This window comes from Microcebus murinus, chromosome 2, assembly GCF_040939455.1.
Source record: "Microcebus murinus isolate Inina chromosome 2, M.murinus_Inina_mat1.0, whole genome shotgun sequence".
NCBI lineage: Eukaryota > Metazoa > Chordata > Mammalia > Primates > Cheirogaleidae > Microcebus > Microcebus murinus.
Window position 1 is genome coordinate 51,028,337 of NC_134105.1, and position 15,627 is coordinate 51,043,963.

The 15,627-nt window shown below is 38.7% G+C and overlaps 1 protein-coding gene across 2 annotated transcripts in view; it reads left to right on the forward strand.

Moving 5' to 3' along the window:
• The window catches only part of DNAJC6 (DnaJ heat shock protein family (Hsp40) member C6), a 150,422-nt gene that overhangs the window by 1,942 nt on the left and 132,853 nt on the right, over positions 1-15,627 (forward strand). The window contains exon 1 of one of the 2 annotated variants that reach the window (XM_012767143.3): positions 788-7,106. The exons of the other annotated variant lie outside the window; for it this stretch is intronic. Coding sequence (XP_012622597.2) covers positions 7,085-7,106 — 22 coding nt within the window. The 5' untranslated portion in view covers positions 788-7,084. Of the gene's footprint in view, positions 1-787; positions 7,107-15,627 lie in introns of those variants that run through there. 2 annotated transcript variants of the gene reach the window in all.

Here is a 15,627-nt window from a genome sequence, read left to right on the forward strand (position 1 = left end):
AATGAAGTTGATGATTGCAACAAGTATTCCTTGAGTGATGATTTTGTGCCTAGTGTTATTCCAGGTGTTGTGTGAATGTTTACAAAAGAGAAATAAATGTATATATTGCCATCAGGTTAGAGTAAGTGTTCTCGTTTTATAATTTTAAAAACCAGGTGTCTACTGCATACACCATCTCTGCTTCTCTGTTTCTGCCCTAGTGTTCACCCACTGCCCTGGGCTCATAGCCGTCCCACACCTCTCTTTTCTTAGGTGGGATCTTGGCTGCTCACTACATTACTACTTCTCTTCCCCTTTCCCCTATACCCCCTGGGGATAATGCCATTATAATATCTTATGATGTTATTGATTTCCCCCATTTTATCTATGAGGAAGAGATATGGAGTGACTTGCGGGTGGTCACGTAGGAGTGACTTGCAGGAGGTCACGTACTGCTGAGTGGCAGACTCAGACCTGGCTACCCTTATAGCAGGACTTCTGCCTCATCTCCCTGCACACACACACACACATGTCCCCACATCTATACTCATGGAAGGGAGAAGTAAAATTTATAAATATTTTGCAATAAAAGAAATCTGCATCCCAAGTGTATTTGCTTTCTAAAGTTAGCATGAATTTCTCATGACGAAGTCAACACCACTTCGGACATCTAGAATCAGATGCTTTAACATCAGGCTGTGATTTGAAGCTGCTGCTAGGGAGTGGCACACTAATAAGCCGTGTGATCTTGGCCAGGGTGCTTCATCTTTCTAAAACTGAGTTATATATTATCTGAAAAATGAGGGTGATAATTCCTATGTTATCATGTTACTGTGATGATTAAATGAGGTGCACAAAGGCTGGTTGTTATTTTTATTAATATTAGTGTAGATTTTCAACCAAATGATCACACTTCAAATATGGTGGGTCATGGGGCTGGAAAGTTCAATGAGCTATAGGAAACAGCCACAGCTGGAGGCTCCTTTGGAACAGCTAACCCTTCTGGGCCAACCAGAAGTTCTTCTGCACCTTCTTTCTCTCACTTTTTTTTTTTTTTCACCAGGAAGCTGCAGGGGAGAAGAAACATAGCTTTTAGGGACTCTGGCATCTTTTCATCCTAACACTGTCTTAAACATAGCAAACATTCAATAAATATGTCTAGAATGAATGAATCCTTCCATTCATATATATCTCCAAAAAGAATGAGTCTGAAATTTACTCTCTGAACACTTGTTACTGTAGCCATAGGATAAATACCTAAAAGGACAAGTACTGTGTCAAAGGCTGTATGATTTTTTAATTTTAAAAGACATTGCCAAGTTGACCTCCAAACATTTGTGCTAATTCACTTCTATCCAGCAGTGTGAGAGTGTGAGATCTCTGATTCTTTACTGAATACTGTCAGACTTATTTATTTATTTATTGTTTTGAGACAAGGTCTTGTTCTGTCGCCCAGGCTGGAGTGCCCTGGCTGGGATTACAGGTGTGATCCATGCACAGCCAGACCTTTTAATCCTTGCTAATTTGATGGGTGTGAAGTGGAACTCCATGGTTGTGTTAGATTGAATTTCCTTGATGAATAATGAAGCTGAGTATCTTTTCCCATGAATATTGGGCATTCTTATGTGAACCTCTGTGAAATGCCTATTGATGTCTTTTCCCATTTTTAAATTTAAATTTAAATATTCTGGATACTAATTATTTATTGATTTAGATGTGTAAACAACTTTTTAAAAAATATATAATCAAGACAGTAGGTCTAAATGGGAATATGAACAAGCTGTGCCAAGTGGAAATTAACCCTCCAAATGCTTCCATCCTTTTCAGAGAACCATATTTTAGTCAAATATCAAAGTTTTTAGTTTATAGAAAAGGGAGCAAGCAAATGATGGAAGCATTCTGTAAGCAACAGACTTCTCTAGCCCTTGAAATTATGGTAGATAATTGGCCCTTAGTTCTTCCTACCAGAAATTACCTCCCCTAAACCCTAGTAGGGCGAGGAACCCTTTCCTGAGCTGTGGTAGTCCCTGGGAAGACACTGGTTGGAACTAGAGTCAGTCTCCATCAGCAGATAGTACTCTCCAGGACGTTTGTCATGTGATCAGTGGTTTAGTCCCTCACTGCCATTTTCTAGCCGTGCGTCCCTAAAAACAAATCACATTGAATGGAGGTAATGATCTCTACCTAACCTATTCCTAAGAATATTAGAAAGAGCAAATGAGATCATAAAAATGAAAGGGCTGTGTAACTACAAGGTATGTTAGCTAGGCTCTGGGAAGTAACCAACAATTTGTAGAGTGGGAAAACCTCATTGAGCTACGATCTTGAGGCCCCTACCCCTTCTCCTACACCTGTTCTGCAGACAGGTACATGATTGTCTAGCCATGGTTTTGCAAGCTTGTCTCCAGAACAGCAGCATCAACATCACTGGGGGAACTTGTTAGAAATGCAAATTCTCAGCCCCCACTTCAGAGCTACCAAATCAGAAATCCTGTTTTAATTAGCCCTGAAGTAATTCTAATGCATGCTGTGAGGTTGAGAATCACTGATCCTAGTGGGATGAGCAAGGATTTTATAGCCAGCAAATGTGAGTTTAAATCTCAACTCTTCTATTTGTCAACTTGTGACATAGTAAGTTAACTAGACCCCTCTTGGGCATCCAAGCTTTCACCAATAAAAGGAGGATAATCGGGTTATATGGTTTTTCTCACAGGGTTGTTGTGAGAAATAAATGACATGAGGAATCCTGACTTTCTACGTTTTTAACTCTGCATCCTTTGGCAAGTCATACTGCCTTTCTCTGCCTCATTTTTCACATCCGACAAAACAGGAATGGCAAAAGTTAACATGTATGCATTGCTTACTGCATACTGTGTGCCAGCCACTGTCCTAAACAGTGCATGATTTTAGTTTATTGTTACAATAACCCTGTTTTACAGCTTCCATTTTCTATCTGAGAAAAACTGAAGCAAAGAGAGGTTAAGTAAGAGAGGTTGCTAGTGTTACACATGGATTCAAATCCAGGCGGTCCGCTGTGAGAGTCCTTGCATTAAAGACAACGCTTTGCAAATAAAAAGTTGTCGATAAATATATGATGATGATGATGAGAAAATTGCCTGGCACATAAGAGGTAACTCCATATATTAATTTCCTTCCCCATGGCTGGTAGCTTGGCTTCGTGGGAGTTTACTCAGCTTTTCTTATAAAATCATACTGCTTTCTTCTGTGGTTAGCCCTAACCATAAACCTCCACCCCCTCTCTTTTTCAATAAGCAATTTTTGTTTTTCTATCTCACCTCTTTTTTGGCCATTTGTGTGCTCTGAGCAAACCAAGCAGAGGCTTGGCTCGATGGAGGAAAACAGAGTGTGGTGATGTAGGTGAATTCAGCCACTCTCCCTTCACTCCATGCCAGCATGACTAAGCTGGAAAAGGCTTTGGACAAGTCTGATCTGCCTGATTGGGACGTATGTTCTGAGCCTCTGCTTACTTATCAACTAATCAGGAAATAAAATGACTCAAAAGTTCCGAGGGAATGTAAAAGCTCCCCCCCCACCCCAACCCTTTGCTCAGTTTTTCTTCAGAGTAAAATTTGCAGCTGGGGAAATTTAACCCACAATATTACAGCAGTGCTTTTTTCTTTTCATTTTTGTTTCACTAGGGCAATAAAAAGCCTTATTCTCTTTCAATTCAGAGTCTCACTCACTGTTCCTGAAAATTCTTTTTGGTTTTGCTCTCAAGATGGCCTTGCTTGCTGAGCATGACTCACCGGTTTAGTGACTCAGAAGTGGTATCTAAGAAGACAAGGATGTACAGAGTTATCAAGGCACTTAGTGGCATGTGGAGCCTGCCCGAAGCTTTCCCTAAACCCAGTTGTTGAGATAGAGCAGGATGTCCACTAAGAGCTCCTTACAGTGGTCATTGGTGCCAGTTTATTTGAAGCTCCAGGTCTGCCAGAGACATGGCCTTGTTGTAGAAAGCTTTGAGGTTTGGCTCTATCCTTGTCCCTTAACTGGGTGTGGCCTTGAGGTTTACTGTGGGGCAAAGCAAGGCTTCTGAGAGGTCACCTGTCCCTGCTTGGAATGGCCACAGAATCAGGAGATCTAAGTCTGCTGTAAATACAGTGTCAGGAGGGAAAGTAAAGATTCTTTTTATTGGATGAGGCCTTCAAACCTCTTTCAACTTGATTTTTTTTTTAGAAGATTAATTAAGGATAGATAGAGAAATGGACACATGCGATAAAGCAAATATACCAAACTGTACTTGGATATGTGGCTCACTGTATAATTCTTTTAATTTTTTTGCATGCTTGAAACTTTTCCAAATACAATGTTAGGTAAAATGCAGATACCCTTAGAAATTACTATACTTTTGAAAAAAGAATTACTTCTTTTTAAATATCAACAGAAGCCTTCCTTCTCTTCTTCCACTTCCTTCCTACTCCCAGCATGAGTCTTCTTTGTCAGGGCCAGCCTGCTTGATTAAAAAGGGCCTGAAGTGAAGCCGGTTCAGTACTCCTTTATGCCAAGGGCTTTATATTCTTCCTTATATGTAATTCCTCACAATAACCCTACAAACTAGTTATTATTTCCCATACTTTATGAAGGAACTGAGGCTCAGAGGGGTAAGCTTGACTAGTCACAAAATAATAATATTAATCTTACAGCATTTATGGAGCTCTTATTTTATGTGTCAGGCTTTGTGCCATGCACTTTACTGGTTTTAACTTGTTTGAGCCTCACCCAATTGTAGGAGGTAGGCACCATTATTACCTTCATCTTACAGATCAGGAAATAGAAACTCAGAGAGATGCAAGAACTTGTCCTAGCTTATTCTAAGGGCCAGTAAGTGGCAGACCCATGTTTGAACCAATTCTTCTTCTGCTTTAGAATCTTTGCCCTAGTATTCAAACCCAGGTCTTGACATTCCTTTGCCTAATTCTGTAAATTGACATACCCTGTGGAAACCTCTTGACCTGAGGCCACAAGCTCCTGAGGACAGAGAATGTTTTGTTCAGTACTGTCATTCCCAGTGTTCAGAGCAGTGCCTGGCACAATGAATATTATTGAGTGAAGGAGTGCATGAATGGTGGCTTCTCATCACCTACTCCCTCACCCTCTCAGCCCTGAGAAGTGCTGCTACTGGGTACACTTTGGCTCTCCTGGCCTTGGTCCTTGGAAGTAAAGATGCTTCTTTCTTTGATGTAGTTTACGGGCCAGTGGTTCATTTGGTGGCCAGTAAGGAGTTGTGATGAAGGCAGATTTTCCTTATTGGTCTTAAGTTGTCAAAGAGGAGCAGAAAGGTATTATCCACTGCCAAGGAAAGATGGGAACCAGAAAAAAAAAAATACTTAAAATTTCCCAAAACTTTCAGAGAGTCTTCAAATTGTGGCAGCTAGAAATCAACTAAGGGACCCCTAGTGGCCACGAAGCTTTTGCTGTATAGCTGTATTTGACTCTTGGGCTCCAGTAATGAATAGGTGAACCCTGGCGATTAGTCCTCTTACATGTGCCCAAGCAGTTGGTAATTATACCTAACATTTATATAGTGTTTAGTTTACAAAGCACTGCATCTGTTCTCCTTTTTGATCTTCTGAACAGCCTAGTACATATACAGGGCAGCTATGATTATCAGTACTTTACAGATGATAAAACTAATGCCAGACAGGTTAAGTCATCTGCCCTATATTACTCAGCTTATAAATGGCAGATATAGGTCTTCTACCCTCTTAACTTTTAGTCCAGCAATTTTTTAAAAGTCAACATTGCCTTTAACTCAGTAATTTCTGAGGATGAGAGTAACAGGTATACATGTATTTCTTTTTGTTACTCTTCTCCCAACTTAGTTAGGCCCTGTATTGGGTCAGTTAATCTTTCTGGATATCAGTTTACCAATCTGTATAATGGGGGATCAATACTACCCACAGTGAGTACACATGATGCAGATGAAAATTGTGAGCATCCAGAACTTCAAAAAACAATTCCTGAGTGAAGATATTTGAAGGAGACAGTGATGACTCTTACCCATTTTCCATAAAATAAGCTAAATATCACCTCTCCTGGACACCCTATCTAAAATGGCATCCCTGTTCCTCATCACTAATATGTTTCATTTTTCTTCACAGCATTTATTGCCATTTATTGTATGTTTATATTTGTTTGTATATGGCCTATGTGAATCCCCCCACTTGAATGTAACAGCCACCAGAGCAGGGACCCAAAACACTGACAGGTGGAACAGTGCCTGGCACAAATAACCATTTGTTGAATGAGTGATTGAAGGAATGAATGCATGAATGCGAGCTGTGTAATGATACAGAGTTAGCTTAAATTGAATGATCGAAAGATTTGCTTGAATCTTCTTTGCTCTCCAACGGAGGGGTCTCATGGTTTGGCTTCCTTATACCTATACCTGGCTACAAGCAGTCACTCAATGGCTACAAGCAATCACTAGAGCCTCCTTGAGTATCAACTTAGGCGTGGGTAGAATGGGTTCCGTAACCTGTGTCCGGGCAGCAGACACGGGTCAGTGTATTGCAATGCATGCCTCTGTGTTCTAGTAGCCTGTAAGCAGCTTGAGGACCGAGGGCTGGTCCGGTACACGGTTGTATTCCCAAATGCTTTGCAGAGAGTGTGGCCCAGAGAGGTAAAAGAAATGTTTGTTGAATGAATGAATGAATATGTAAGAGGAAACAAAATACAGGGCTCTTAATCTCCCTCCAAAGTTGAGGTTACCATCTGAAAATAAGCCTGGCACATGGCACACACATTTATCTGAACCAGATCTCTCCAGGGACAAGGAGGCGCTAAGCAGTTGGTTCCTCATCCTGAGGGAAGGAAAGGCGAGCCTAGGCTCCAGATCCGGTTCCATGCCGCGTTTTGGAATTTGTGTTTACGTCTGCCTTCATCCTCATCCTTTCCGCTCTAGCATTAGCAAAATTATAACCCGGCACACCGACTTGCTTGCAGTTATCATAGCCCGGTGCCCCTGCGTTGAGGGACTTCGCCCCCGAGACCGCTGACTGACTGTGAATGACAAATCACAAGTCAGGGGTGCAGAATCAGCCGGACTTTCCTGCTCATTTGCAGCAGAGGGACGAAGCAGAGAATGAAAGATTCTGAAAATAAAGGTATGGGGTCGACTGCAGAGGGGGGTCACTTAGAGATCTAGGGATGAGCTGTCACCCCACAGACAGGTTTAGTTAGTATTAATGGCTGATTTAACATAACTGTGCCTGTATAAGTTTGAAATTCTAGTTATATAATAAATATGATGACTTTTAAAAATGACTAGCTTCTAGTTTCCAAATATTGTGTCATTCAATTTTCCATTTTCGTAGTACTAAATATAACTATATTCTTGCATTCTTTATTTAGTCTTGGCAGAGTAACACGTTATTTCCATTTCACAGATTTCCTTATAATATCTCCCAGAATTTTGATAATTTTATTGGGGGGGGATGTTTACAATAGTTAATAATGGATATGTAGGTTTTCAATGCATTATTAGAATTGGAATATCTGAAATACTTAGGACCTAAACAGTTTGGGTTCTCAAGACAAACATTTGCGGAGAATCCCTTAAGGAACATTAATCTTTTTAGGAGGGCTCTATGGGGAGCCGTCCCTGACCTTCAGGACTGTTTATCTTGCAGAGAGACATTGGGATGCAAACTGCCCCCTCTCCGTCTGCCTCCACCCGCAATGAGTACCTCACATCCCCCCCCACCTCCCACCCCCAACATTCTAATTCTGTTGGAGGGATGGGGGGGGATGAAAGAAACGGATTTAAATGATAACTCAGGAAAGGAAAGGGGTCACTGAAAATGAGCCAACCAAATTTTAAGTTCAACCGCAAGGATTCTGGAGGATTTGGGGGTTTTAAATGGTGAGGCTCCTTAAATTTTCTGTCGCAGTTGGGGGAGGAGCGATAGACCCCTGGGTCTCCGGAGGCTGCACGTGTTCCCCGATGCTGTTTCCGGGGGAGCCCTTCCTTCCCACTGCGCGGCTGCTTGTGCTCCGGGGCGGAGGAAGGCGCAGAGGGGCCGTGCGCCCGGGAAAGCGCCCCGGGCTGCCGCCGGGACTGAGGTCGCCATCTCCGCGCCTCGGTGCCCTGCCCCTGCTTCCCGAGCGCTAATTTTAGGGTCCCTGCTGTCTTTCCACCGGCTTTCAGTGTGCTCGCCCAGGAGCCGCCGCGCAGCAGTGCGCACCCCACCCTCTCCTCCTGGTGCGCGCCCTTTAAGGAGGCCCCGGCGCTCTGCCCTTGGGCTCGGGGCTTGGGAGAGCAGGTGCAGCTGGCACGAAGCGCCGCGGGCGGTTTACACGCTGCCCCTTCACCTCCTGCGTTGCGCCCAGCGACCCTTCTCGCGCCGGAGTTAAGTTGTTTGGGTGATCAGTGCAACAACACAGGCCCCAAGCCTTCCTGCACGCAGGGCCGCCTGGCTTGGCCTTCTCCAGTCCCCAGGAGCCTGCCACTCTTGTCTGGTTTGTTACAGGATTCCTGCCTGGTGATGGGCAACGAGGTATATATATAGAGAGAGACACACACACACAAACATACACATATATTCCACATTTTAAAAAGGAAAAGTAAAAAAAAAAGACCCTGCACACAACCTGATGCCAGTGGGGAGAATGGTATTTTAATCTACTAAACTGTAATGAAGGCTCTTAAGCAATCTTACTTTCCATAATTGAGTCTTTAAAAAGGGCTGGTTTGGTAGTATTAACACATCATAGGCTCTGGATCATTCACAGCCACGTATCGATCGGTGTGGTTTTGATGTTTAAATTTTAATTAAGCAGCCTAAGTGGGGAAGAAAATAGCCATGCATACACCTGGTAGGTGGAAAAGAGGACCTATTCACTCCTGTTTCTAAGCCAGACTCTCATGGACAAATAGTATCTGTGTGTGTGTAATCAAAGTATTGAAAATCAGCTCTAAGAATGTTGGCTTTTCCTATGTTGTTTTCCTTGCCTGGGGAAAGGGTTTCTAGAAGGAAGAAATTTGTTTATTTGCCAAGTCATGCTAGGCCATGGACATGGTTTAGAAAAATTTAAAGCTACCTGACTGGGAAGCTCAGGTTGAAGTTAATATTCACCATTGTTTACAGTTAAAAAACTCCTGGATTCTCAGTGTACCAGCATGTTTTTGAGGGGAGTTGGTATTTAGAATTTTTGTCTCATTTTGTATTGGAAAGAGCCTTGGATTGGGAGTCAGGATAGGTAGGTTCTGGCTTGTTCAGTCATTAACTCATTAATGACCTAGGGCGAGACCCTTTATATCTTTGGGTCTAAGTTTCTTTATCTCTAAAATGGAGATATTTTAGACTAGATTACTGTTTTCCAGATTGTGGGTGATGAGAAAACAAGTTAGTGAGTCTTAAGCAACATTTTAGTTAGATGAAATAGAATAGAAAATGTCAGAAACCATTGCCCATGGCATAGGTAACTATTTCCTGAAACTTCTGTTTTAGATATCTGTGTTTATGTATGTAGGTAGAGGCTGTATTCTGACATCAAATCTATTTTTTTGCTATGAGTTTTGGTCAAAAACGTTTGAGGAACACTGAAACAAATCATAGCTTATTAATTTGATTTTTAAGGAGTCTGTGAAAACCAGAAGTTTTATACATATAAATATGTGTGTATACTTGCATATATAAACATCTGTATATATATATCCATAGATATATATGTACATACATGTATTTATATATATAGAGAGAATAGTTTTCCTCAGATTTTCAGAGGGGTCTAAGACCCCAAATAGATTATGAATTATTATATTTCTGAGGTCCCCCAAACCTCTGCCAGGCAATTTCTTTGAAATCAAACAATCCTTTTAGGGCTGGGAGATAGGAATGTGTTGATAGAGACCAGCTGAGTGGGTGATGTGAGGCAGGGTGTGTGTGTGGAGGTGTGCCCATGGCAACCAGACCGTGAGACCTATTTGTGGGTATCAAAGTACCAGTTGGTGACCTGAATATGAAACATAAAAACACTGAAAATTGAGAGTGTTTGTGTTGAAAAGGACCACAGAAGAATTATTAAAATGTTATGAATTGTTTGGAAGTCAACTCTCCCTGTAAAGATGGAAAAAGAGAACCTAGTAAAATTTAAAGAGGTTGACAAGGGCAAATAAATCATCAGGAAGTTGGATGTGAATTTTTATAAGCTACCGTAACCTGGCTGGTTCAGTAAATGTTGAATTGTGATTAAATAACTACCTTTCTTTCTTTCTCCTCTTTTTAGTTCATCTTAAGACAATTCTGTGAGGTTTTTAGATACGAAAGACATTGCATAACATTTACCGAGCATATCCCAAAATGTTTTGCAGGCCAAGAAAAAATAATATGTATGAGGCAATGAGAAAAAAATAGTTGAGTAGGTTATTAAGTAGATATTGGCAAACATGACAGCTAATTATAATAATAACAATCATAGCTCCTATTTATGACCACCCATTATGAGAAAAGCTCTCTGTGAGGTGCTTTACATATTGTCACGACACAGCAAGGTAGGTGGTATTTTACATGTAATGAAATGGATTAAGAGTTTTATACAGGGACACATAACTATAGCTAGTTAAGTGGCAGAGCCAGGATTCAAACCCAAGTCTATTTTACCTTCAGAAGCATTCACATGTAGGCAAGATCTTAAAAATAAGTAGCTCTGTACTCTGTAAAGTTACAGTTCTTAATAAAATAGTCAATATCATTCATTATTAGAATTAATTTGCCTATTACGAAAAGAACTATGAGCGTTAGAAAATGATGGCTTTTAACTAATTGTTTTTTTTTTTTTTTTTTGAGACAGAGTCTCACTTTGTTGCCCAGGCTAGAGTGAGTGCCATGGCATCAGCCTAGCTCACAGCAACCTCAAACTCCTGGGCTCAAGTGATCCTCCTGCCTCTGCCTCCCAAGTAGCTGGGACTACAGGCATGTGCCACCATGCCTGGCTAACTTTTTTTTGTATATATATTTTTAGTTGGTCAATTAATTTCTTTCTATTTTTTAGTAGAGACGGGGTCTCGCTCAGGGTGGTTTCGAACTCCTGACCTCAAGCAATCCGCCCGCCTTAGCCTCCCAGAGTGCTGGGATTACAGGCGTGAGCCACCACGCCCGGCTCTAACTAATTGTTTTAAATTGTGTTTATTTGGAAAACAGACATTTTAACTCTTTAAGTTCAACTCCAGATTTCCATTTTAGTTAAGTTCTTTGAGTATTTTATGAAACAATTTGGTCTTAGAAGCAGAGATATGAAGGAGTAAGAATGTAGAATTTGAAAATTTGGGTGGAAATTTTTTTTGTCTCTATGAGGTCAGATAAAATAATTCTCCTCTGTCCAGTTTTTATTTTTCTCAGTTTTGTTTCAAAAGGGCAAACATGGCATTTTGTGAGCAAAGTTTTGCCTAACGTTTTAATGTGGTAAAACTAGCACTTGAGTGTCACCTATGCCAGTGGTTCCTGAAGGAGTTTTTCCCTGGAACTTACCACAAAACATGATTGGGAATTGGAACAGGGTCAGATTCAGATTCAGACTTTTAGGCCCTAAATATTAAAAAAATAGTGTTGATGTCAATTCCCCAGTCTGTATTTCAAAATGAAATAAGTGTAAGGAAATAACAAAAAATGTGATTTTTCTTCAACAACATGACTACTTTGATACTTTTAGAGAAAACTGAATTCTTTCAAGGATTTTTGTCATTGTTGCATGTGACTGGGTGAGTTGGTGAAATGATGCTGGGGTGACTTGTGCATGACTGGGTGATTTCGCACGGCTACCCTGTGGTAAAGCTGGGATGAGAGACGGGTCTGTGCCAGTGGTCCTGGATGGGCATGGCATTGCTTCCTAGGGCACACATTGGAAATTTGCAAGGGTGTTTTTTGGTTGTCACATGATTGAGGGACTCTAATCTCATTCATGGGCAGAAACTAGAAATGCTAGATGTCCTGCAATGTTCTAGATTGTTCCATTCAATGATGAATTAGCGTATGTCCTGGGCAACTTGCAAATTTTTTGCTGAAGAGGTAGGTGAAAACCCTCTATACTTTTCTGAGCCTAGAACATAATTGGTTTTATATATACACTGAACTTTCCAGGATTAAAAATGCTGTGTAAAGCTAAGGAAGATTATACTTAATTCTGTTTAGGAAATCACTTAGCCAAAGCAATGCTGCTTGTGTTTGAGACACTAATGCAACAACACACTTGTCTCATTCAGTCTACATACAGGCACAAGTAGCTGACAATTATGTCTTCTAATATAGTCCTGACTGAGCATTTGCATATTGAAATACATGTTGTTTTATTATAAATAACTTATTTTACTTCTCCTTTACATTACAGTTGAAACAATGTGCATTTTGTTTAATTTTGTGTTAGGTAGGTTATTTCATCTTTGAATTTCATTTTGAGATACTAAGCAAGGAAATGCAAAATATTTTTATATTTATAGACATTTGTGTTACTCAGAGTTTATAATTTTGTCCCCCTTAATGCTTTAAAAGAATCTGAGTCAACATTTAAACTTTTGGAGATTACAGGTTCAATGAAGTATTTCTGACTCCTTTAAAAAAGATTGGATCAGTCTGCAACACTGGGATTGAGCTGAACATAAACTACTTTCTTTAAAGGGCAGTGATAACTGGGATATAAGAGCTACACCTCTTCTAAAAAGTGATGTCACTGGTCATTGATTTTTTTTTTTTATGCTACTGTAACTAGTACTTAGCATTTTTTTTGTTTCTAAATTTTTATTTATATTCTTTCAGCAGGACAATCTTCCTCGCATAACTGTTGAGGGCACCACCATTCTCAAATTTTAATCTTGGTTTATATCAACTTTTAAAAAATTGTTATTATTTTTTCAGTTTTATTTTATTTTTACTTGACAAATAATAGTTGTGTATATTTATAGGGTACAATGTGATGTTTCAATACATGTATCCATAGTGGAATGATCAAATCAGGCTGATTAGCATATTCATCACCTCAAATATTTATCATTTCTTTGTGGCGAGAACGTTTAAAATTCTCTTTTTTTGGGATATGTACAACACATTAACTCCAGTCACTGTACTGTGCAAGAGAACACCAGAACTTAGTAACTTTGTTCCCCAGTTGACCAATGTCTCCCCTTTCCCTATCCACCCCCAACCTGCCCGCCACCCCCAGCCTCTGGTAACCACCATTCTGTTCTCTACTTTTATGAGTTTGACTTTTTTAGATTCCACATATAAGTGAGATCGTCTGGTATTTTACTCTTTGTGGCACATTATAATTTCATTTTTTAATTGTTCCTGGAATATAGAAATATAATTGATTCTTATATGTCAACCTTATTTCAATGACCTTGCTACATTTACTTGTAATTGAAATAGTTTTTATATTTTGGGGAGCTTATTATGTAGACAGTTGGTTTTCTGTGAATAATACTGGCTTTATTTCTTGTTTTCCAATCCTTACACTTTTTCCTCCCTGTCTTACTGCACTAGCTAGGATTTCTTTTACAATGTTAAATAGAAGTAGTGATGGTGAATATCCTTATCTCATTCTTGATCTCAGGGGAAAAGCTATAATTTTTCACCATTAAGTACAATATTTGATGTGGGATTTATAGAGACACTTTTTATCAGATTAAGAATGTTACCTTCTATTCCTAGTGTTCTATGTTTTTTATCATGGATCAGTCCTGAGTTTTATCAAATATTTTTCTAATTTTGCTAATCATATGATTCCTGTATTTTATTCTGTTAACATGGTGAATTTTGAGTGCGAAAGCAACTTTACATTTCTGTAGTAAACTCAACTTGGTTGTGATATGTTATCCTTCTTATGTATTGCTGGATTTGACTTGCTAATTTTTTGTTGAGGATTATCTTTGCTCATGAAAGAGATTAACCTGTAATTTTCTTTTTTTGTGGTGCCCTGTCCATGTTTTGGCATCAAGGATATGCTGACCTTATAAAATGGATCAGGATGTGTTCCCTATGTCTATTTCTTGAAAGAGTTTTGTAAGATTAGAATTATTTTTTAAATGTCTGGAAAAATTCACTGGTAAACATTTGGGTCTGGGAATCTTGTTGGTGGAAGGTTTTAAAATATGGATTCAATTGTTTCATAGTTACACATTTATTCAGATTTTCTATTTTTGTGTTTTAGTAAGTTGTATTTTTCTAGCAATTTGTCCATTTCATCTGAAGTTTCACATTTTTTAGCATAGGGTATTATTTATATCCTCTTTTGAATGTCTTCAGGTTGTGTGATCTTGTCCCTATTTTTTATTCCTAATATTGACATTTCCATTATTTATACTGGCAGTTCTCATTTATTTTGATATATATTGCCAAGGTTTTATGAATTTTAGTAATCTTTCAATTCTTGTTTTTATTATACAATTTTTCTATCTTATGAGTTGCTACTTTTATCTTTACTATTTCCTTTGTTATTTCTCTTTAGCTGTAATTTCTGAATTAGTTTAGTTTTTTGAGATGGAAGTTTGTTATCTTTGATGTTCAGCTTTTTCTTTAAAAAATATTTTCATTTAAGGCTATACTTTTTCAAAGTATGGCTTTTAGCATCTTGCAAGTATTATATCATATTTTATTATTATTTAATTTATAATACTTTATACTTTTCCTTGTGATTGATTTTTTTGACCCACAAGGTCATGTAATAATGTACTTTTAAATTTCTAAGCAGTTGGGGAGTTTTTAGTTATCTTTTTGCTATTGATTTCTAGCTTACTGTCATTGTAGTGAAGGAATATTCTTTGGATGATTTAGAAATTTTGGGAGATTTGCTTTTGTGACACTGTATATGGCCAATTTTTATATTTGTATGTAGTATTTGTACGATAAAACCATACTGAGATTGTTTGATTCTGTGTTCTATATGTGTCAATTATTTCAATTTGTTAATCTTGTAGGACATATCTTCTATATCCTCACTGATTTTTTTTTCATTCTATTGGTTCCAATAGAACCAATAGAATTTTTGCTTTAACTTTGAGGCTATGTTATTAGATGCACACCATATAAATTTACAGTTGTTATATCTTCCTTGTGAAGGATTATCCCTCGTAATGCATTTTGCATTAAACTCTACCTTTTTAAAATTAATGTAGCTATACCACATTTCTTTGGGTTAATAGATATATAGTATATTGTTTCCCACTTTAATACTTCAATTTTTCTGTGCCCTAATATTTAATCTGTGTCTTTTATAAGCAGACATAACTGAGTTTCTAAAAATCTAGTCTGGACAATTTGCTCTTTATTGTGAGTATTTAAACCATCTAATATAATTATTGATAAAGTTCATAGCTATCATGTTACTACTTGTTTCCTATTTGTGTCCCATCTGTTTTAGGTACTACTTTGCTTTCTTTTGGATTCATCAAGCATTATTTTTAACTTTCCCTTCTTTTCTCTACTAGCATATTAATTACAATTTGGTTTCATTTTACTTTTCATGTATGTGGGAGATTGCCCCCGTGCTACTTTTTTACTTAATCATGTTTCAGACAATGTTAGGATCCTAGAACACTTTAACTCTGTGTACCCTGTCTTCTCTCTCACTTTGCCTTCTGCCTTTTGTGTTATTGTGTTTCATCTTAATTATATATATTAATATATTAAAACTCCA